This window comes from Triplophysa dalaica, chromosome 21 (genome assembly GCF_015846415.1).
Source record: "Triplophysa dalaica isolate WHDGS20190420 chromosome 21, ASM1584641v1, whole genome shotgun sequence".
NCBI lineage: Eukaryota > Metazoa > Chordata > Actinopteri > Cypriniformes > Nemacheilidae > Triplophysa > Triplophysa dalaica.
The window spans coordinates 9,712,353-9,733,173 of NC_079562.1; the positions used below are offsets into that span (position 1 = coordinate 9,712,353).

The following is a 20,821-nucleotide window of genomic DNA, read 5'->3' on the forward strand; positions in this document are numbered from 1 at the left end:
AATGGTTAGGTTAGAGTTGTATAGAATAATAATTTGGGTGCTGAACCTGACGTTATAATGCAGGTAAATTGTGGTTTCATTATGTTGATTCTGCAAACAGTGTATGGCAGATTTGTGTCATACTTCCTTAATTTCTTTTTTGTTGCTATTTCAGAATGAGGGTTATGAATGATTAGGTGTGAAGCTGTGACCAAAATGAAAAGTTGATGGAGAAAGCGGACGGACAGAGTAATCGTGATGACGTTATGAAAACTGCAAGCAGCAGCTCTTTGCATCAAGGTGTTTTCGTTTAGCATAAACATGAGAAACATAACAAGATTAAAATCAGCTCTCACATGGAGTGAAACTTCTCACATAAGGCATCAGTTCTTAATCCGTTTCTTATAATTTTGTTTAAAAAACAGAACCCATGATAGTTCATATATCTTTTATTTAAAATACACTACTGTATGTTTTACAATTACTTATTTTACACATTGGGAAAAACTGCAACAGACACTAATATTAAACTTCATCAAAAGTTTGTTTAAAACTCAAATTACAAACTGACCTAATTGGTCTACATTGCAACATGACAACAATGCATCATGCAAATATGCATATAAATATATAATCCACAAAATGTAGTCTATTATTGGAATAAATTATTCCTACATATATTATATCCAAATGCTGAAAGATTGATCAGCGTCATCTCTTTTCCAGTACAGTACAGTATATGGCAGTCCATGATGTTAGTTCCTAAAACCACTTTTTATCTAGTTTAGTAGTAAATAAACAAATGTATAAATTAATGTAGCTTAGTTTTGTGCTTTAGAAGTGTAATAAATTATTTAACTTAGTTTAGTTTTGTTTTGATGTTAATGGTTATGTAAAGTATCTATCCATTCAAACAGTGAATCCAGTTCTCCGATAGCCTTCGGTGCTGCTTCTGCTTGGTCAAGCTAAACCACAGAAAGAAAACAAAAAAACAATTGTTTCTATATATTCTGTTATGTATCACAAATAACACAAAGCTAGTTATTACTTGACTGCCATGAATGAATCGGAGCACATTTTCCCTATTTCTATTGCTGATTGTTAGAGAATTATATGCAATTATTCAGAATGTTTTATATTGAATGAGTAGAGATAAATGTAATGTGTAGAATGAAATGACGTGTTAAAATTCTGTTGAAATCTGTACAGCTTTATGTGCCACAGAATCCAGACAGGCCTAGCCGGGTTACCTCTGCTCTCAGTTCATTGTTTGTCTTACCTTTTCATACATGGCTTGAATGCCGGCAAGTTTTAATCGGACTCCTTCAGTGCATTCACAGTGTGTCTGAGCATGCTTTAGGGTAGAAAGAAAAGATGAATGGTTAGTTTAATCTGCTTAAAGCTTAAACTGTCTGAATTTCTTATATATTTAAAAAAAATGCTAATATTTTGAGGCTCTTAGGGAACATCTACATACGCATGCTCGCAGGTCCTTGGAGATGCCAAGGAAGGAGTTGGCAAGGACGCTGGTGGTTCTGCGGTGTAGGGAATGGCCACTTTTGAAGCTAATAAAGACTTTGTCCATATAAAAGTGAAGAAGCTGCTTGAGGAAACAACACGTTTCTGTGACCTAGAAATGAGAAGACACATATGTCACTGCTGCGTGGTTTTGGACCTCTGTGCTCTTCAATTCAGTACGTGGTGCGTCAGTCGATCACTTGATTTGACATGGATTTGATCTGATGTACTCATAATCTTACCTGTAAACTGTGCATCATGTCTTTTCTAAGTAATCTGATGTTCTTGTGATCGTCTCCTGATATCTGTCAACAACATGTAATCAGATTGAAAAATAACGTTGAGGTTTACGTTAAATGTTGTGTCATGAAATTACTGGTCTTATTTTTCTATCAAATTGTGAGGATGCGATTTGTCATCCTGTCAAAGCGCTACACGTTTACTCTTTTCTCGTGTCAGGGGTTTTCATAAGCTCCTTGATCGCTCCGTGACGTTCTCTCACTTTGCCCTATGCTTTGTCAAGCTGATTTTGGAACACCAATGGAGGTTGCGTTCAAAAGTGAAACAGTAAAGCGTGTCTTGCCACATGTTCAATAAGGCATTCAAGCAGAGAAGAATGAAATTGACTGCTTAAAATAAACCTGTTTGTTAGGTTTTGTCACAGCCAGCTGTCAAGAATTTTGACCACATTGTTATGTGCGGGAAATTAGTGTAGCGCTAGTTTTACGTGTTTTTCCACCGGCTATTTTTAAAGAATGTCATGAAATGATGACACTCAGGTATGATTTAGACTCAACAGTAGGTGTACTCACCATGGCTTGACGTATGTGCTGGAAATGATGCCTGAGCTCGTGAGTATGAATGTTAACTACACAGTTGCCCAGATGAAGTTTTCGAGCCTGAGCTGTACCCCCTAGACACCCCAGCAGCGTGCAGACAACCCAACTAGATAAGATGAGGGTGAGCTTCATGATGCTTCTGTATATTCAGCCTGAAACAATGAAAAATGTAACATCAACAATATAACAGTAACATTACTACAATAAACCATAATGAGTTATCCTTATCTGTAAGATATGTTCATCATGATATAGTATTACCTGGTGAGGTCCGCTGAGCTTTATCCTTGTGTTGTGATGTGCAGCTCTGGATGCTGATCACAGGTGCTCTTATAGGACGGGAGGGGAATTTTGGCAGGTATTCCTTGATTCTCCTCTACCTCCCATTACAGTAAAAGGAAGTTACGTGATTTTGCAAGTTCATTAAGTCATTGTGTCACAATTAGTATTGGTGTAAAAGGATGCAGAGACTTCCTTTTAGGTAAGTAGTGAACTCATTTATATTAAAATTCCTGTGCTACCTTTTTGTTCACTATTCAACTGGGCGGTCCATGATGTATTATTGCCTATTGAATGTTGATTTTTCATTATTATTATGTAATTTTCTTGAGATGGGACACAACCGAATTACTGTTACTAAATGTATGAATTATAATTTTTTTACATTTTATAATTTGTTTGTTAATATGGACCGCTGTCAATGGTTTGAACACTTCCCATTATGCATTATTGATCTCATAGCAGGAGAAACATGGATGATATCTGTCAAAGCATTAGCGAACATGATCTAACAATAAATCATAAAACAAAATACTTTTGTTAACGTTAGTTATCATATATGTCATTGTGCATAAGTAATGCTTTATTTATAAAATGTGGAAGTAGATAAACATTGAAGGGATAGTTCACCACAAAATAAACGTATTTATTTACTTATTATTATTTATTTATGTACTGTATTTACTCTTATGTAAATCAAAAACTGCATATGACTCTCTTCTGTGGAAAACAAAAGAAGATATTTTGAGAAATGCCTCTGTGTTTTTGTGTTCATACAATGGAAGTCAACGGGGACCAATGTTGTTTGGTTATCAACGATGTTTCAGTCATACCGGTTTGGAAAGATAAGAGTGTCACTAAATGATGAAGAATTTTCATTTTTGTGCGTCTTAACATTAAAAGGAATGCTGTAGCAATATTTCTACACATGGACATGATTGTAAATGTTTCCATATTACTTGGTTCTTCAGTTACATAAAGGATTTTTAGAATGTCTGATGTAATGGATGACAAGGTTATTGAAAATGTAGGCCTATAGTAAAACATCTGAGAAACCTTCAAATTAAGGGTTTAAAAATACACTTTTATCAAAGGAATCTTCTTCCCTTTATGACAGTAATGGTCTTTTAAAGATGTTCATAGTTTTGATATCTAAATTCTGATATCGGTATTTTGATAGACTAATTAGAAGGTTATTAATCAGAAGCCATATCACCCTGAAGCTAAGCAGGCCCAGCCGGGTCAGTAATTGGATGGGAGACCACCTGGGAAAGCTAAGATTCTGCTGGAAGAGGTGTTAGTGAGCCCAGCAGGGGTGCTGACTCTGTGGTCTCTGTGGGTCCTTGTCATGGTTCCACTACCATGTCATGTTTTATTCTTGTCTCAAGTGGAGCCATGGCATTGCCTGATGGTTTTATGTGGGGAGAGATGTTTTTGGCCCTTGTGGTGTTCCATATTCTCCCCGAGTCGCGTCATCGTTTTCCTACCCTCCTGTTTCATAGTTAGTGTTAATTACCTTCCCCTATAAAGAGCCCTCATGTTTCTTTGTCTCGTTGCTGGTGCATTGAATGTGTTTTTCCTGTTGAAGTCTTGCCTGGTTCCTGTTGTTCATTGTTCCTTGTATGCTGTTTATCAACCCTGTGTCTAGTAAGTCTTAGTTTAGTGTTTGTTCCCAGTGTTTGTTTTGTAGTTTAGTAAGTTAGTGTCCTTGTTAACGTTTATAGTTTATTCCTGTCTTGTTTTACCCCACCGTGGGTCTTTGTTTTGCCTGTTTTGTCTTGTTATTTGTAATAAATATCTGTTACCATCTATACCGTCTGTGTCTGCCTGCACTTGGGTTCTCACGCCATGTCTCACATTGAGAATCATGACAGAATGCACCAGCCACAACAGAACCCAGTAGGCAGCATGGACGGTACGACGTTGTCCTTGCGGTCTCGCCAGGCCCACTTGATGCTTGGATTCCGCCAGGGGAATTATGGTGACCAGGAGTTCGCCAGGGCATTCTCGGCGGTGGCGGAGGTGACCGAGTTTGGTGAGGCGGAGTTGAAGACGATCTTCAACTGCTGCCTCACCCGGCGCCTCACACCGTCAGAGAAGAGGCTGCTGGCTCCCTTGGGGTTTGCGGACATGGTCAGGTACGTGGCCAACCGTAGCGATCCCGGGGGTGAGGTTCCACATGGGACTTTCACCCCACGGTCGAGCGCTGCGGAGGGTATCGTCCTGGCCGCCGCTGCCCTTGGGGAGTCAGTACCCTCTGGCTCGAGCTTCACGGTCGCCAGCCCTTCTGGTGGAGTCCAAGATGAGTGGGTGGCTAGAGACTCGAGGACGACGTCGCGGGAGTCCTCCTTCCCGGTACTCCCTCGGTTCCCCACTGGCCCGGCTGAGTCAGCCGTGGGCCAGACTGACCGTAGTGGGAGGAGAAGGCCACGTGGAGGACGTCCCAGGCCGAAATTGCTGTCCTGTCGCCCAGTTCAGCAACCGGCAACAGTTCCGGGTTCCCCGAGTCCTGTGGTCCCGAGTCCGGTGGTGTCAAACCCCAAATATTTTTTGGGGGGGCGCTGTGGGAAGGTGACGGTCCGTCCGGCACCGAGCCCGGCCCAGCAGCCGCCGGAGGTCGCTGCCCAGTCGCCAGATGTCGCTGCCCAGCCGCCAGAGGTCGCTGCCCAGCCGCCGTCGGAGAGCGCTGCCCAGCCGCCGTCGGAGAGCGCTGCCCAGCCGCCGTCGGAGAGCGCTGCCCAGCCGCCGTCGGAGAGCGCTGCCCAGCCGCCGTCGGAGAGCGCTGCCCAGCCGCCGTCGGAGAGCGCTGCCCAGCCGCCGTCGGAGAGCGCTGCCCAGCCGCCGTCGGAGAGCGCTGCCCAGCCGCCGTCGGAGAGCGCTGCCCAGCCGCCGTCGGAGAGCGCTGCCCAGCCGCCGTCAAGTCCGGCTGCCCAGCCGCCGTCAAGTCCGGCTGCCCAGCCGCCGTCAAGTCCGGCTGCCCAGCCGCCGTCAAGTCCGGCTGCCCAGCCGCCGTCAAGTCCGGCTGCCCAGCCGCCGTCAAGTCCGGCTGCCCAGCCGCCGTCAAGTCCGGCTGCCCAGCCGCCGTCAAGTCCGGCTGCCCAGCCGCCGTCCAGCCCTACAGTCCTGCAGGGGACTAGGACAGTTCCCCCCAGGACTACCCCTGTCAAGTCCCCTGGGGCTCCGCGCCCTGGCGCGTCCCCAAGGGCTGGAACTTTCCCACCCAGCCCTCCCCCTTCTGGACTTCCCATGTTTTCTTGTCTGCCCCCACCCCCCCTCCCTTGTTTGTTGTTTTTATTGTCTCATCCCAATCCATTCGTAATCATGTCTTGTATGCCTCTTGTTATGTTTAGCTTGTCTGTCTGGTTTTTGTCCTTGTCTAAGTTAGTCTTGTCTTGTTAGTGACCCCTTGATGAACACCTGGAGGTGTTCATTAAAGGGGGGGCTTATGTCATGGTTCCACTACCATGTCATGTTTTATTCTTGTCTCAAGTGGAGCCATGGCATTGCCTGATGGTTTTATGTGGGGAGAGATGTTTTTGGCCCTTGTGGTGTTCCATATTCTCCCCGAGTCGCGTCATCGTTTTCCTACCCTCCTGTTTCATAGTTAGTGTTAATTACCTTCCCCTATAAAGAGCCCTCATGTTTCTTTGTCTCGTTGCTGGTGCATTGAATGTGTTTTTCCTGTTGAAGTCTTGCCTGGTTCCTGTTGTTCATTGTTCCTTGTATGCTGTTTATCAACCCTGTGTCTAGTAAGTCTTAGTTTAGTGTTTGTTCCCAGTGTTTGTTTTGTAGTTTAGTAAGTTAGTGTCCTTGTTAACGTTTATAGTTTATTCCTGTCTTGTTTTACCCCACCGTGGGTCTTTGTTTTGCCTGTTTTGTCTTGTTATTTGTAATAAATATCTGTTACCATCTATACCGTCTGTGTCTGCCTGCACTTGGGTTCTCACGCCATGTCTCACATTGAGAATCATGACAGTCCTAACACCCCATTGTATAGCTTGTGTGTGGTGAGTGCATAGGAGCCATTGTACTGTGGCTGCCGTTGCATTATCCAAGTGGATGCTGAACACTGGTGGTGAGTGAGGAGAGACCCCCCATATATGATTTTAAAGGGCTTTGGGTGTACAGCAATACACAATAAAAGCGCTATATAAATGCCTCATTCATTCATTCATTCATTCATTCATTCAAGGTTAAGTAAAAGTTGTTGCGTAATCACAATTGAATTTTGATAATGTATCCAGAAATAACAACCTGTAGATTTGTGGCAGGAAGGTGCTAGTGAACATCGCACATTAATATACAATGTGAGAGAGAAATGATTTTCATGTGTAACTAAAAAACACAATATTGAGGAAGACAGATTGCACACCACTATATTTCACAATTAATTTGGTAATTTTTTATTCAGCACATGTATTGTCTAAAATAACTTACAGTACATTTACCACTGGGACAGTCCCACTGGGCGTTTGGGGATAAAGAGCCTTGGACAAATTTAACTCAAATGAGAATAAGTCAAATGAGAAAAACTACAACCTTTGTTTGGTTGCTCAAAGCATTGACCACTTGTCCTCTCTGCCTGAACCCTTTCTTATGTTTAACCCTTTCTTTATTATTAAGCGTCATTCTTTCCATTTCCAATGCAAATTCCTGTAATAGCCTCTAGTTGGTTTTTGTATTTGTCATTTGCTTTGCATACATTTGAATATGAATTCTCTTTCATAATCCTGTAGGCATTTGCTTGTTTTCTTAACATAAGAACACTACATTGTACCAAATGTTTTCCCAGCAAACCAGTTTCCGAAATACAGGTTACTGTGTGGCTTCTTGTAACTAACGGAAGTAAATGATGAAAGCTTGCTTTAAAACACCATGTCCTATTTTTAAAATAAGACGTTGAAATACAACAACGTTGTATGTTTACAAGCAGGAAGACAATCTAAACAATAGTTATTTATGATAACTAATCGTAACACATTTCCTGGTTGCATGGTTCATTGATTTATTTGTATACATGTCATGTCAATCAAAGCATGATGCGGTAAAACATGACGCCGTGCAGATGTTATGACAGTCATCAATAGAGCTTTTACCTTTTTTAATCTAAGGCCTAAACTGAACTCTATGAGAATAATGTTTTTATTTGACACTGCAATGCAGAACAACAACACACAATCCAGCAGAAATGTATAGAATCATTTCTCAGATTATTGATACAAAACGCAAGACCATTTTTCCGAATAGTTTTATTAAAATGCATCTTAATTATCATAGATGTACTTAATAAAATGGAAGCCCATAGCTTGATGACAGATCGATTCACTCAAAACCACAATATTGTGCTTTATAAGTGTTGACACAAGATGTCGCTATTGACAGAAAAGAAATGTGTTGATTATTCACTTTCTCGTTTAATACTGTTAGATATGTTCATTATATATATATAAAAATTCATAATATTAATTATTATTAATATTTAAAAAAAACAGTCAATCATAGCTTCATATATCACATTATAATGGTAGCCTATTTTCTGATACTGGTGTTCAAATGTATTTGTTATTCGATTTCTTTAATAGTTCTGGTAAGTCTTAAATAAAGTGATATGGTATAAGCCTGTTTTAAAGGGATAGTTCACGGAAAATGTGAAAATTGTTTTATAATTTGCTCAACTTTCTGTCATTCCAAACCTCTAGGACTTTTTGTCTTCTGCAGAACAGAAGATATTTTGACGAACGCTTGTAACCAAACATTGACCCCATTGACTTACATTGTATGGACCCAAAACCACTGAGACATATCTCAAAATACCTTATTTTGTTTTCCACTGAAGAAAGAGTCATATTACTGATATTACAGTGCAATTAATGATGAAAAACATTTGGGTGAACTGTCCCTTTAATAACTTCAGGCTGATTCATTTGAACGCTCATTTTTTTGTTCAAGTGAATTGTGCGCTTTGAGCCCCAGAGCCTTAATAAATAAGCACAAGAAATACTTTTGAATAGAACATTTATTTATATAGAAATATTGACACAAGGTAAAGCCAGGACTGCACACAGCACTTTAAAAACACAGGCACATTAAGGACATTATCAACTACACAGTAGTTACCGTATCTCCCTATATATCATTCTGCATTTCATAATGTATCCATCTAGAGTTCATGCTCCTCTCAGTCTACCTTTAAAGAGCAATTTACTTCTTAAACCTTATACAATAGTTGTAACTACACGTCAGTTAATGTACCTTTATTTTTAGGGTTTCACTTATAGCCATTGCAGCTGAATGTGTATAATCACATATAAACATTTGATGCCGAATACTCATGCTGAATTGTATTCAAGGCAGAAAATTCAATAAATATGTTGCTTTGGAGATTCTCAGGTTACACATTGAAACATTCCTGAACATGGAGAGAAAATGCATTACCATTTCTTCTGTGGTACTGTTTGATTCAATCAGTACAGTCAAGTAGACAGTAATACCCTATTGTGCTCAGGCATGCATGTGTTTGTTCACGACTCATAATCTCCTCTATATTTCTATTGCGTGGAGGTGTCTGAAACACATGATGACATCCAGGGGTACGGGTGGACTCAGGTGGTTACCATCCAAACGCAAGTATCTCAGTCTTGGCACGCCGTTCTCATCATGTGGATTGTGAGAATTGGAGGGGCAGATCTCTGTTCCATTTACACCTGCAAACATTTGCAATTCATTGTTATTCAACACTGACAAACTGTACTAGTTGATGCGTGAAAAACATTATTTTGGAGACAATAAACAAGATTATGATACATACTCTCAATGCTATTGTGGTTCAGGTGAAGTTGCTCCAGCTCAGAGCTGAAAAGCGGAACCGTGGTCAGCTGGTTATGGGCCAACTGCAAATCCACGAGTGAGCTCACGTTGAACACCATTTTGGGAATGCCTTTGTTGCTGAGCTGGTTGTAGTTAAGTCTCACAAAGGCCAGGTTTGCGAAATCCTTGAAATAGTCATTTGGAATCTCCTCGATGTTATTTCGGTCTAGGAACAGTTGAAAGATATTGTTTGGTATATTAGTGGGCATCTTCCTGAGGATGTTATGTGCCAGGTTAAGCTGAATCAAGTTCTTGAGATCTTTGAAGATGTTCTTGCCCAGGCTGCTATCACTAATCCGGTTTTGATGCATGTCCAGAAGAGCAAGGTGCTCCATCTTGCTGAATGCCCCGGCAGGAATCTTTGAGATCTGGTTGTGGCTGAGTCTAAGCTGCTCCAGGCCGGCCGGCAGATCATTAGGGACTTCCTTCAGTTCGTTCCTCTCCATATAAAGGTAAAGCAGATTTGGCAGCTTCTCAAAAACTTGTTTCTGCACCGAACGGATGCGGTTGTTCCCCAGATTTATCCACTTAAGATCACTGCAGTTGTTGAAGGGCTCTGCAGATACTGTGTCAATGTAATTGTTCTGTAGGTACAGATAGTGGGTACGGGCCGGGATGATCGGAACCTTCCGGAGGTTACGGCTTTCACAGTACAGGGCATTGGGGTAAGACGGTGGACAGAAACATTCTCTGGGGCAATCTGGGAATTCGGAGGGAGGGCCTAGAATTGGAGGAGGGAAATCGGTGGGTTCCTGGGGCTCTGGTTTTGGGGCAGGAGAAGAAGGTTTTTTGGGAGCAGGAGGCTTCTTGGTGGTGGGTGGCCGGACGGGCTTTGGTTTAGGCCTTCGCTGGCCCCAGACATCTGTTATCATAAGAAGGATAAGAAGAGAGCAGTATGCAAGCCCAGCTTTCATGGTCCTAGAAAGAAATAAAGCTTTGTTTTACTTGATCGTGAGCTAATAGTTCATAATAATAATCATTGAAAAAATGAATAAAATATATAAAATAAAAATAAAATATTTAAAATAACAAATAAAAGGAGAAAGCAATATGATAAACCAGAGACAATTCCACATTTGCTTAATGTAGACCACATGTGTTTAATCTCAAAGAAGTGTGCTAAGATATTAAATATCTCTATTTTTTCATTTTTATAAGATGTCGTGATCAGGGTTTGAATTTACACAGCCAGACTCTGATGCTGTTTTTTAAGCATGGAGTCTTATTACATTATTCATTTGGCAGACGCTTTATCCAAAGCGACTTACAAGAAGGAAAGAATATATATATTTTGTCAACATTCAGCCACCCACCAAATCTGTCTGGATTGTTAAACTTCTGCCGTCTTTCAAAATAAAAAAGTAGCTCTTCATTCTGATAAAGGCTCTATTGTTTAAAGCTGGACCTGGGAAAGAGTGAGCCGTGATGAGAGAAACAGATTAAAAACCCCAGGGAGCTCAGAGCAATCCATTGGCTGTAGCCAGTCACAGCATCGCTATGCTTTCTGTGCTTTATCTGCCACATGTTTGCCTATGAAGTAACCCTTCAGTGTTTAACTGCTAACTGGTGGAAAACAAAACAGATTACATCATTATTTGGAAGACATTTCTATAAAGCTTGATGTGCCAACCACACAGAGTTAAAAACCTATGACACGTTTGGATGGCTAGGTAGACACGGATCAAGACTATGTACTTTCTCTTCTGTGTTTTGGATTTTTGTCTTGCAATGTGACCTAAATGTTTCAGCGTCCAGCAGAAATGTCCAGATGCTCGCTTGAGGATAGTTCTGAATAATGCAAAGCAGAATTCATTTCGTCTTCTGTTGCAATTGCAGTATATGGGTTATTTTAAGTGAATATAATTTATAGCCCTTATTCATCAAATTTTGACAGGCTGATCGTTTCTGGAAAGTGATTTCCACTTGAAGATTATTGCCGTGGTTTCGCAAAGGATAAATGGCTTTGTAACTTACTGATAACAGATTTCATGTTTTTTTCTACTCTGTACTCTCTTGGGAACTACAGTAAATGCAGAGAAGTTTACTTTACGGTAAAAATGAAAGGAGTAGTTCACTTTAAAATAAGTAAAATTGTATTCCTACTATGGAAAGTTAATGGGGGTTTATTTTAAAGTGTGTTTGGTTAGCTTACAACTAATATGTAAGCATTTCTTTAAATTAGTGATTTTACTGTAATATATTTAGTGTTCATTTACTTAAATAAAATTAAATAGCTAAAAATTTGTCCACAGGAATCAGCAGCCTAATGTGGGTCTGATAGATTATAGCAATCAGATGTTTGGCTCAGAGAGTCTGGCCGGGAGTCAGCTGCTTGGTCATGGAGGACTGGCAACATGGACAGGGGCATGGGAACTAGAAATCTGCATTTGTTATTCTGCTGCGTGCCTGCTTTAGGTGCGGTGCAAAAGAAAGTTGCTTCGTTTTCTTGCTTTCTAGCTAAAGAAAACGTCTTGGTTACGTATGTAACCTCAGTTCCCTGATGGAGGGAACGAGACGTTGTGTCGAGAACGACAGATGGGGTTCGCCCTTGAGAACCAATCAACTCTGACTACTATAGAAAAGGCCAATGAAATTTGGCGAATGCAATTTGCATGCCGGGCTCCGCCCCCGGAAATCCGGTATAAAAGGAGGCCGGCGTGCAGCATTCACTTACCTTTGTTCTGAAGAGCCTGAGACCTCTCAAACTGCAGCAGAATACGATACGTGTTCGTGGCATAAGGGACACAACGTCTCGTTCCCTCCATCAGGGAACTGAGGTTACATACGTAACCAAGACGTTCCCTTTCTGTCGGTCTCTCGACGTTGTGTCGAGAACGACAGATGGGGTTGCCTATGGAAAACGCCACAACGCTGTATCGCGTCACAATCTCTAGCGAAGCGACGGTAACAAGCCTGGGCGTGTCATCTCGAAGCTTTCGTGAGACTGTAACCTTCCAGTGTGGTGGTCGGGGGGTTCCAGAGCTTTCTTGGAGAAAGATGGGTACAGCCCTGACCGGTAACTTTCACGGACGGGGCCTTAGCTCTCTATAGGCGAGAGGCCGTCCAGATCAGTTTACACCGGGTAAGCGCGACTCTTAATCAGAGAAGCGCTACAGAGGCCACCTCCTACCCGTGGGGAGGAATATGGTGGATATAGGTATGGTCTCGTCCTTGGAGGAGAACGCATGGAACGTGCGGACTGAGTAGTTAACCGCGAGGTGGAGGCCCACCTGGGGAAGCTCATGGGTTACCAGGAGTGGGAACCATTCTCATGAGGATACATCAGACGGAACAGCCCACGGAGGGGGTGTTACAGACGTCCGGTAGCACTAGGTCCGGTTAGAGCTATCTGTGATAGCTCACATGGTATCCCGGCCTAAGGGGGAAGGCTGCTCTGCCCAGCCAGCCCCCAGGGGGTGCTTGTTTGGTGATGGATGGAATGCCTATTCTTAACCAGTGTCTGGGTAAGAAGGGAGGCTGGTGAGGTACCAGTTTCTTAGCGATGTGTTCGGGTAAGAAGAAAAGGTAAATAGCACACTGACCCAACCTGTTAGAGGGTGGAAAGGTGCTTTCGCAGGCATACGCCCCCCCGGATGCCAGTCCTACATGTCGCCACGCAGGACGTGGGCTGACACCGGGTTTACGCGAAGGTTGTTAACCCTTGCGAAGGTGTTTGGGCATAGCCCAACCCGCAGCTCTACAGATGTCTGCTAGAGAGGCGCTTCTGCCAGTGTCCAGGAGGTGGCTAAACTCCGTGTGGAGTGAGCCCTCACTGCCAATGGGAATGGGAGATTCTGAGATCGGAATGCCGTCGTAACGGCGTCCACGACCCAGTGCGCCAGCCTCTGTTTGGAGACAGCCTTCCCCTTCTGCTGTCCTCCAACAGACACGGAGCTGGTCAGAGCTTCAGAGCTCTGCGTGCGGTCCAGTACGTACTGGACACAACACTAATCGGGTTGGGTCTTCCTCCCCTATGGGGAGCGCCTGCAAGTTCACCACTTGGCCCCGGAGGGAGTAGTGGGAACTTCTTGGGCACGCATCCGGGCCTGGGTCTCAAGATAACGTGAGAGTTTCCAGGGCCGAGTTTAAGGCAATCCAGGGACACGGAGGATGCTCGGTGGTCCCCTACCCTCTTGAAGGAAGTGAGCGCCGTCAGGAGGGCCGTCTTACTCTATGAGGAAGATCGGAACCTCCGAGGGGCTCTTTGGGGGGCCCTGAGGCTCCCCAGGACCACTTAGGGTCCCAAGAGGGTATGGAGCGGAGATGAGGCGGATTCCGCCCTCTCGCTGCTTAGGAACCTGGTGACCAGGTCGTGTTGCCCTAGAAACTTTCCACCGACTGAGTCGTGATGAGTGGCAATAGCGACTACATACACTTTCAGTGTGGAAGGGAGATGTTAGTCTCCAGTCTCGTGAGGAGGGGAACACAATCCTGATCAAGCACCTCAGTGGGTCTTTCTCGTTGAGAAAGACACCAGGACGAGAAGAGGCACCGTCTAGAGGCGTGTAACCGCCTAGTAGATGGGGCCCTAGCCTGGGTGATGGTCTCAGCCGTATAGGGGGAGTAGCCATCTTAGGATCTTCTCGTCCCGTCTAGAGACCAGACATGGGTGTTCCAGAGGTCTGATCTGGGATGCCAGAACGTGTCCTTCCCCTGAGAGAGCAGGTCCTCTGTCAGGGGAATGGTTCAGGGGGAGTCGCTATCCAGAGCATCGGCTCTGAGGCCAAGTGCGGTTAGACCGGTGTGGTGTAACCAATAACACTTGGTGCTCCTGCTCCCTGACCTTGCACAGAGTCTGTACAAGAAGGCTCCTGGGGGGGGAAGGTGTGCTTCCGCCCATCCCGCGGCCAGCTGTGCGCAAGGATATCCGTGCCGAGGGCAGGGACTATCAAGCGGGCAAATGGTGGTGTTACGGGAGGTGAACAGGTTTTACCTGGGCCTACCCGAACAGCCTCCAAATGAGCTGGACTGCACGGGGGTGGAGTCGCCACTCTCCACGAGGCATAAACTGGCGAGAAAGCACGTCGGCTGTCTAGTTCAGTTTGCCCGGGGTGTGTGGCCTGCAGGGAACGAGTCACCTGTTGACTCCACCGGAGGAGGCGTCGAGCAAGTTGTGTTTAGCTGCTGTGTGCGAACGCCACCCTGACGATCTGTATTCGCTACAGCTATAGTGCTGTCCTCGGAACAGCACGTGTATGTCTCGCACGAGAGGCCGTAGCCTGCTCAGTGCAAGTAGCATAGCCCACAACTCTTGGCAATTGATATGCCAGCGCAGGCGGGGGTTCGTCCAACACCCCACCTGCGTGCCCGTTGCACACTACACCGCACCCCTGCAGGGAGACTTCAGTCGTCACCACGACCTGCCTCATAACCTGCTCAGAGGGACCTGAGTCCGTCGAAAAAGTCATAAAGACTAGGGGTTATGGTGCGTCGGCAGCAGGGCGGCATCACCATGCGCCTGCTGCCGGTGTGCCACGCTCTCCTCGGAACTCGACTCTGAAACCAGTGTTGGAGCGGTGTCATGTGCATCAACTCGAGGGGTATTAGCCCGCGAGGACGCCATGTGTCCCAGGAGCCTCTGAATTGTTTCAGGGGGACCGCTGTCTGCCTAAAATGTTCATTTCAGACAGTTCAACACTGGTTGGGCACAACTGCGGACAGGTGTGCCGACATGGTGACAGAGTTGAGTTCCATACCGAGAAAGAGGATGCTCTGCACTGGGGAGAGCTTGCCCCTCTCTTGGTTGACCTGGAGTCCCAATCGACCTAGGTGCCGGAGCACCAGGTCCCTTTGTGTACATAACAGATCTCGCGAGTGTGCCAAGATAGGCCAGTCGCTGAGATAGTTTAGTACCCGCTCGCCTTCCTCCTCTCAGGGAGAAAGGGCGGTCAGGGACAGACCGAAAGGGAGGACTCTGTACTGATATGCCCGCCTCTCGCACGCGAACCGTGGGAACGGCCGGTGTCGAGGAGGATCGAGACATGAAAGTAAGCGTCCTTCAGGTCGATTGCCACGAACCAATCCTGACACCTCATAGATGTCAGGACGCGCCTCTGTGTGAGCACCCTGAATGGCAGCTTGTGAAGGTGCTCTGTTCAGGGTACGCAGCCTTTGGGGGCAACCCGCCGTCTTTCTTGGGAACGATGAAGTGCGGGTGGTGACCCACTGAACATCTTGGTTTTGAGGGACGAACTCGATGCCTGTTTTGCCAGAAGGGTGGTGACCTCTACCCGAAGTACGGAGGCGTCCCTGCCTCTGACAGAGGGAGAGATGATGCCCCGAAACTTGGGTGAGTCTCTGGCGAACTGGATCGAGTAACCAAGACGGACCGCCCTCATTAGCCAGCGAGACAGTGTGGGCAGCTCTCGAGCTCCCAGGGACTGTGACAGGGTGACCAAGGGGACGGTCTGCTTCATCATTCCCACGGGGGGTGGTTCGTCGGCTGGCGGAGCTAACCATGTCGCGGGGAGTCCCCGGAGGGAAGGTTTTTGCTCCGCCTGCTTACCTGCCTGGCGGGACAACGGCACGCACTGTCGGTTTGAGAGTGGTGACGGCTGTCGTATGTGTACGACCTCACGCCTCGCCAGGGTGTGAGGTCGGTTCGCCGAGCACAGTCCAGTGGAGTGTGCGATCGGCTGCAAGTAAACCCGGGGAGAACAGAAAACTCAGTGAGTAAGTGGGCGCCAAGCCCTAACAAGGGCCCGGCTTTGGTGACGAGGCAGGAGTCGTCCCGTACCGACCGATCAGAGCCGTGGCTGTGAAGGTTCGGGCCCGATGTTGTTCTCCCTGGGGTCTTCCCGTCAGTGTCCCTTCTCGCGAGGAGGTTGCTGACGGGGTGTAGGTTTCCCCCTCGACCTCTGCTTCCGGGGTGCCGCCTGTGGGGGCACAGGAACCGGAGCCGATGCCGAAAGGGTCCTGGGTTGCAGGGAAGCAGACGTCACGTGAGATCTCGGAGGCCTGTAGGCGGCCGAGTCGCGGCGTGAAAAAAATGTGGTTAATTGCCACTGTCTGCTTCGCCGTCAAAAAACTGCTGAGCGCAGTCCTCGACGGTGTTACCAACAACCCACCCTGCGAGATGAGTGCATCAAGAAAGCGGACTTCCTTGCTGTCACTCTTCTGCACAAGGTATAGCCGGGGGTGTCTCTCCTGGACCACTACCGTGGACATCGTCCGACCCAGGGCCCGTGCCGCCGCCTTAGTCGCCCGTAGAGCGCTGTCAGCGGTGGCACGGAGATCCTGCATTATACCCGGGTCGGCCTTACCCTCGTGGAGCCCTCTCAACGCCCTGGCCTGGCGGACCTGCAGGATGGCCAAGGCATAGAGAGAGGAGGCAGCCTGGCCCGCAACATCGCAAGCTTTCGACACCAGTGATGCCGAAGTCTTACGTGCTTTGGACGGTAGGAGTGGTCGATCCCCCCCCAGGTGGTAGCCGTCCGCGGCACAGGTGCACCGCAGGCGGACGTTCCACCCGGGGGATCTCGACGCAGTCCTTGGCTGCCTCACCATCGAGGGAAGTAAGGGAGCCGGAGCTGGTTTCACTGGAACGGTCCGTGAGTGGAGCGTTCCAAGTTTTACACAGCTCCTCATGCACCTCCCGGAAAAAACATGGCACCCGGGGTGGGCGCGGTTTGCACCGCGCACCGACCTCGGGAACCACGTATCCCCGGGTTAGCACGGATGACATCACTTCTGCTTCCTCCTGAACTCGACCGCTGGGGGTGGAGTTTGGATTCGGCAGAGTCGGATGCCAGTCTCCCTCCGATGCTGCGAGCGACATCTCATCTACGTCACACATCGTTTCCGAGTGTGTGCGTGAGGATCCGGACGGTATGCCACCGCCGGTTGGGGAACGTTCAGAAGAGCGAATCGGGGTGCGATCGGCCCGTGAGCACTTGGCTGGCGGGTTTACGTTCGCAGAGTTCCCCGTATCACTAACGCTGCTAACGTGGGTGGTCATCGGGGCCGTAGCCACAGATGTCACAGCCCGGGTAGCAGACGAAATGGTGGCTGGTTCCCGTAGGAAGACAGCCACCCGTGACCGCAACTTCTGAATGACAATCTGCCCGCAGTGCAGGCAGATGTGTCAACGAACGCTGCTTCAGTGTGCTGGACGCCCAGACACCTAATGCAGCGATCGTGTCCATCCCCCTCCTCGATGAGGGTGCCGCACCCAAGAGAACAGCGGGACATGCCGCGCTGGAGAATGCTCAGTCAGTCCTGAAAAGGACTTTTAGAAAAAATCTCTAACACCTCCGGAACCGCCGAGACGCCCAGGGGAAGGTCGCTGCAGGAAGGGACGATCCGCTGTAACACGTCGTAGCACCAGCGTGTAGTTGTAGAGGATTGAATCCTGAGTTGTACTCATGAGCGATGGCTCTGAAGAACAAAAGGTAAGTGAATGCTGCACGCCGGCCTCCTTTTATACCGGATTTCCGGGGGCGGAGCCCGGCATGCAAATTGCATTCGCCAAATTTCATTGGCCTTTTCTATAGTAGTCAGAGTTGATTGGTTCTCAAGGGCGAACCCCATCTGTCGTTCTCGACACAACGTCGAGAGACCGACAGAAAGGGAACCAGGAATTCTTAGAATTGTTGATTAATTTAACAAAAGAACATTTGCATAATACAGTATTAATAAACAAAAGCATATTATGAGCTGAAGAAAACTCAAAGGAATCAATTGTATTTAGTTATTAAAGAGGTCTTTGAGATGTGATTTCTGAATCAACATAAAGATGGTTTGACTGAAAAACAGATAAGTCTGATGCATAAGGAGCTAATATGTGACCCTGGATCACAAAACCAGTCATCTTTAGTATTGTGGGTCAAAATTATAGATTTTCTTTTATGCCAAAAATCACTATTATATTAAGTAAAGATCATGTTCCACGAAGATATCTTTGAAAATGTCCTACCTTAAACATATAAAAACTTTATTTTTGTGTGGATGACCTGCCGCAGTGCCCCTGACTAGCAACTTCAAAGGCAATCTTCTCAATATTTTGATTAATATTTGATAATACTTTGCACTCTCAGATTGCAGAGTTTTAAAGGTTTATATCTCAGCCAGATATTGTCCTATTCTAACATACATCAATAGAAAGCTTATTTATTCAGCTTTTTCAGATTTTCAGATCTCATTTTCGAAAACTCGACCCATAAGACTGGTCTTGTTGTCCAGGGTTGTTGGCTGTGAGTTTAATAGATATCACAGGTGGTGTTCCTCCCCAACCAGCCTCTGTTACACACATTTGGATTTTTGGATCATTTAGGTTTTGCTGGTTTCTGTATTGAAATACGATTTAGGATTTTCAGGATCAGGATTAGAGTATAGACCTGGATCATAAGGAGGTATAAAAGGAGAGTTTGACAGGTGAACCTAGACACCTTTTTACTATTATTATTTAGTTAATGACTATTGTACTTTTACTGAATTTAGAGTAAGAATGTGAATATTGCAGATGATTGTTGTGGATATAAGGAAACTTAATAACCACAAGTTCTCATAAAATGTAGACTATACTGAAGAGTATACATTTGTAAAAAAGCCTTTTCTTTCTTTACCATTAAATGGAAAACTTGTGTGTTACCCAAAGAGGTTGAAAACCCAGGAATTCAATTCAAAACATCAATCCAATAAATTCAAATAAATGCATAAAACTAAATATGACTATATCTAGATAGATTTTAGACTCCACAAAAATGTTGGTTTGTGTTCATTTATTTTGAACAAAACAGTTTTAGTTTCTTACCTGTTGCTGGTTCCTGCCCTCGTGTGATGAATCCTCTAGCTGTCACTTCGCTCTCAGCGAGATTTTCTCTCTCTTCGATATTTCACCTCCTCTCTCTCTCTCTCTGTTTCCCCCTTTTTCCTCCCTGCCTCCCTTGTTCTCCTCTGCTCAGCGATCCGTCTATTGGGTCTTTGCCTCTTTTCCTTCTGAAGGTCAACAGCGCTCTCTCTCTGCCCCGCCTTCAGGGAAAGTGGTTAAAGTGAAATCGAAACGTCCATCCCTTGACGACAGGATCTGTTCTCATCGCACCCCCGCTGTATACACTAATGTATGTGCATGGGTGTGTTCTGTACAGTGCAGCAGAGGGACAGGGTGGAGGGCTGTGCGGACTGTACTGAGATCAGAATTCTGCTGTTCTGATGTAATGAACTGTAGCTGTTTTCAGCACCGTCTCTGGCTGGTCATGAGGGATGCTTGGAGGAGTTAATCAAACGCATGTGCCTTTTAATTTGTTTGGAAGCTAATCTTATTTAGTTTAGGGTCCTAAAAAACTTCCCCTTTGCACACTTAACACTTTATATGATTTCCCCTTAAGTTAAAACAGCTTATCAGCAGAGCTTCCTTATTTGGTGTTGTCTAAATTGTTGTTTGTAATATTATCTGGACTGGGCAGTCTCCCTCTCTCTCTCTCTCTCTCTCTCTCTCCCTCTCTCTCTCTCTCTCTCTCTCTCCACTGCTTGCGGCCCTTTTTTAATTCGCTGAATGTGATTCTCCCTTAGAAACCCACTCAATTTTCTCCCTCACACACATGTGCACATTCACACCCTGGAAAGTTGAACCCAAGGGGATTCAACATCTGGAGCAACAACATCTGTGATGGGTAGCATTTTCCGTGAATAGAGTAACAAATGATACTTAAGAACTCTTTTTTCCCTCTTCAAACTTTCAATAATTTTTTTTCTTTTGAAAGATTGTAATGCTTTAAACAGTTTAATGAGAAACCAAATTGTACCACATTGGTGGAAGGTGCCATATACTGTCTTTTGTTTTAAAACTCGACCAGTAAGTGTTTTAAAACACAGTTTAATGTTGTATTTCTGTGATATCAATGGGAATGTCACACATTTCTTTAATGTATGGCTCATGCTTTGAAGAAATCTTAAGGACTTTAGATGTGGTCGGCCTCAATGAACCTAAGCCTTGTCATTGTGAGGATAATGTTGTTTACATATGAGGTAATGTCACAAGTGTTGTTAATCCAGTCTTTCATTCTGTAAAATCTCTTCTTATGGTGTTCTTCCTCCATATGCTTCCCTTTCATCTCAATCCTAAATCCCAAAAGAAACCACAGCCCCTTCTGGGATTTTGTCAGATAACAATACAGTGTTGTTTATATGTGTATGTTTGTGTAATCTGTCTAGCCGAGCACCGCACATGAGTCATCGTGACATTTATTCGGATTTGTGAGCTCATTTGGGTCAAATCTTGTCTATGTGTGTATGGCACAGCAATAAATCTCTGCATATTCTTACACGAATATGTATTTTCTTTCAGCATCATTAACATTAGCATGTCCTGATGTAAACCCTTCGAGGTCTTGAAAAGTTAT

At 45.4% G+C, this 20,821-nt stretch overlaps 2 protein-coding genes across 3 annotated transcripts; both read right to left on the reverse strand.

Moving 5' to 3' along the window:
- Positions 1-594: 594 nt before the first annotated feature.
- il19l (interleukin 19 like) lies at positions 595-2,622 on the reverse strand. 2 transcript variants are annotated; one of them, XM_056735240.1, is made up of 6 exons: positions 2,598-2,622; positions 2,310-2,488; positions 1,740-1,802; positions 1,457-1,609; positions 1,259-1,333; positions 595-944 (listed from the first exon to the last, which is right to left on the reverse strand). In XM_056735240.1, the coding sequence occupies exons 2-6, from the start codon at positions 2,466-2,468 to the stop codon at positions 861-863; spliced, it is 534 nt and encodes a 177-aa protein (XP_056591218.1). In that variant the 5' UTR covers positions 2,469-2,488; positions 2,598-2,622; the 3' UTR covers positions 595-860. The 2 variants fall into 2 exon arrangements, with proteins under 2 accessions (XP_056591218.1, XP_056591220.1); XM_056735242.1 differs by lacking the exon at positions 2,598-2,622 and having other exon boundaries at positions 2,310-2,496.
- Positions 2,623-8,613: 5,991 nt separating this feature from the next.
- prelp (proline/arginine-rich end leucine-rich repeat protein) lies at positions 8,614-19,522 on the reverse strand. The gene is made up of 3 exons (XM_056734903.1): positions 19,234-19,522; positions 9,424-10,400; positions 8,614-9,319 (listed from the first exon to the last, which is right to left on the reverse strand). The coding sequence occupies exons 2-3, from the start codon at positions 10,394-10,396 to the stop codon at positions 9,156-9,158; spliced, it is 1,137 nt and encodes a 378-aa protein (XP_056590881.1). The 5' UTR covers positions 10,397-10,400; positions 19,234-19,522; the 3' UTR covers positions 8,614-9,155.
- Between the last annotated feature and the right edge of the window lie 1,299 nt (positions 19,523-20,821).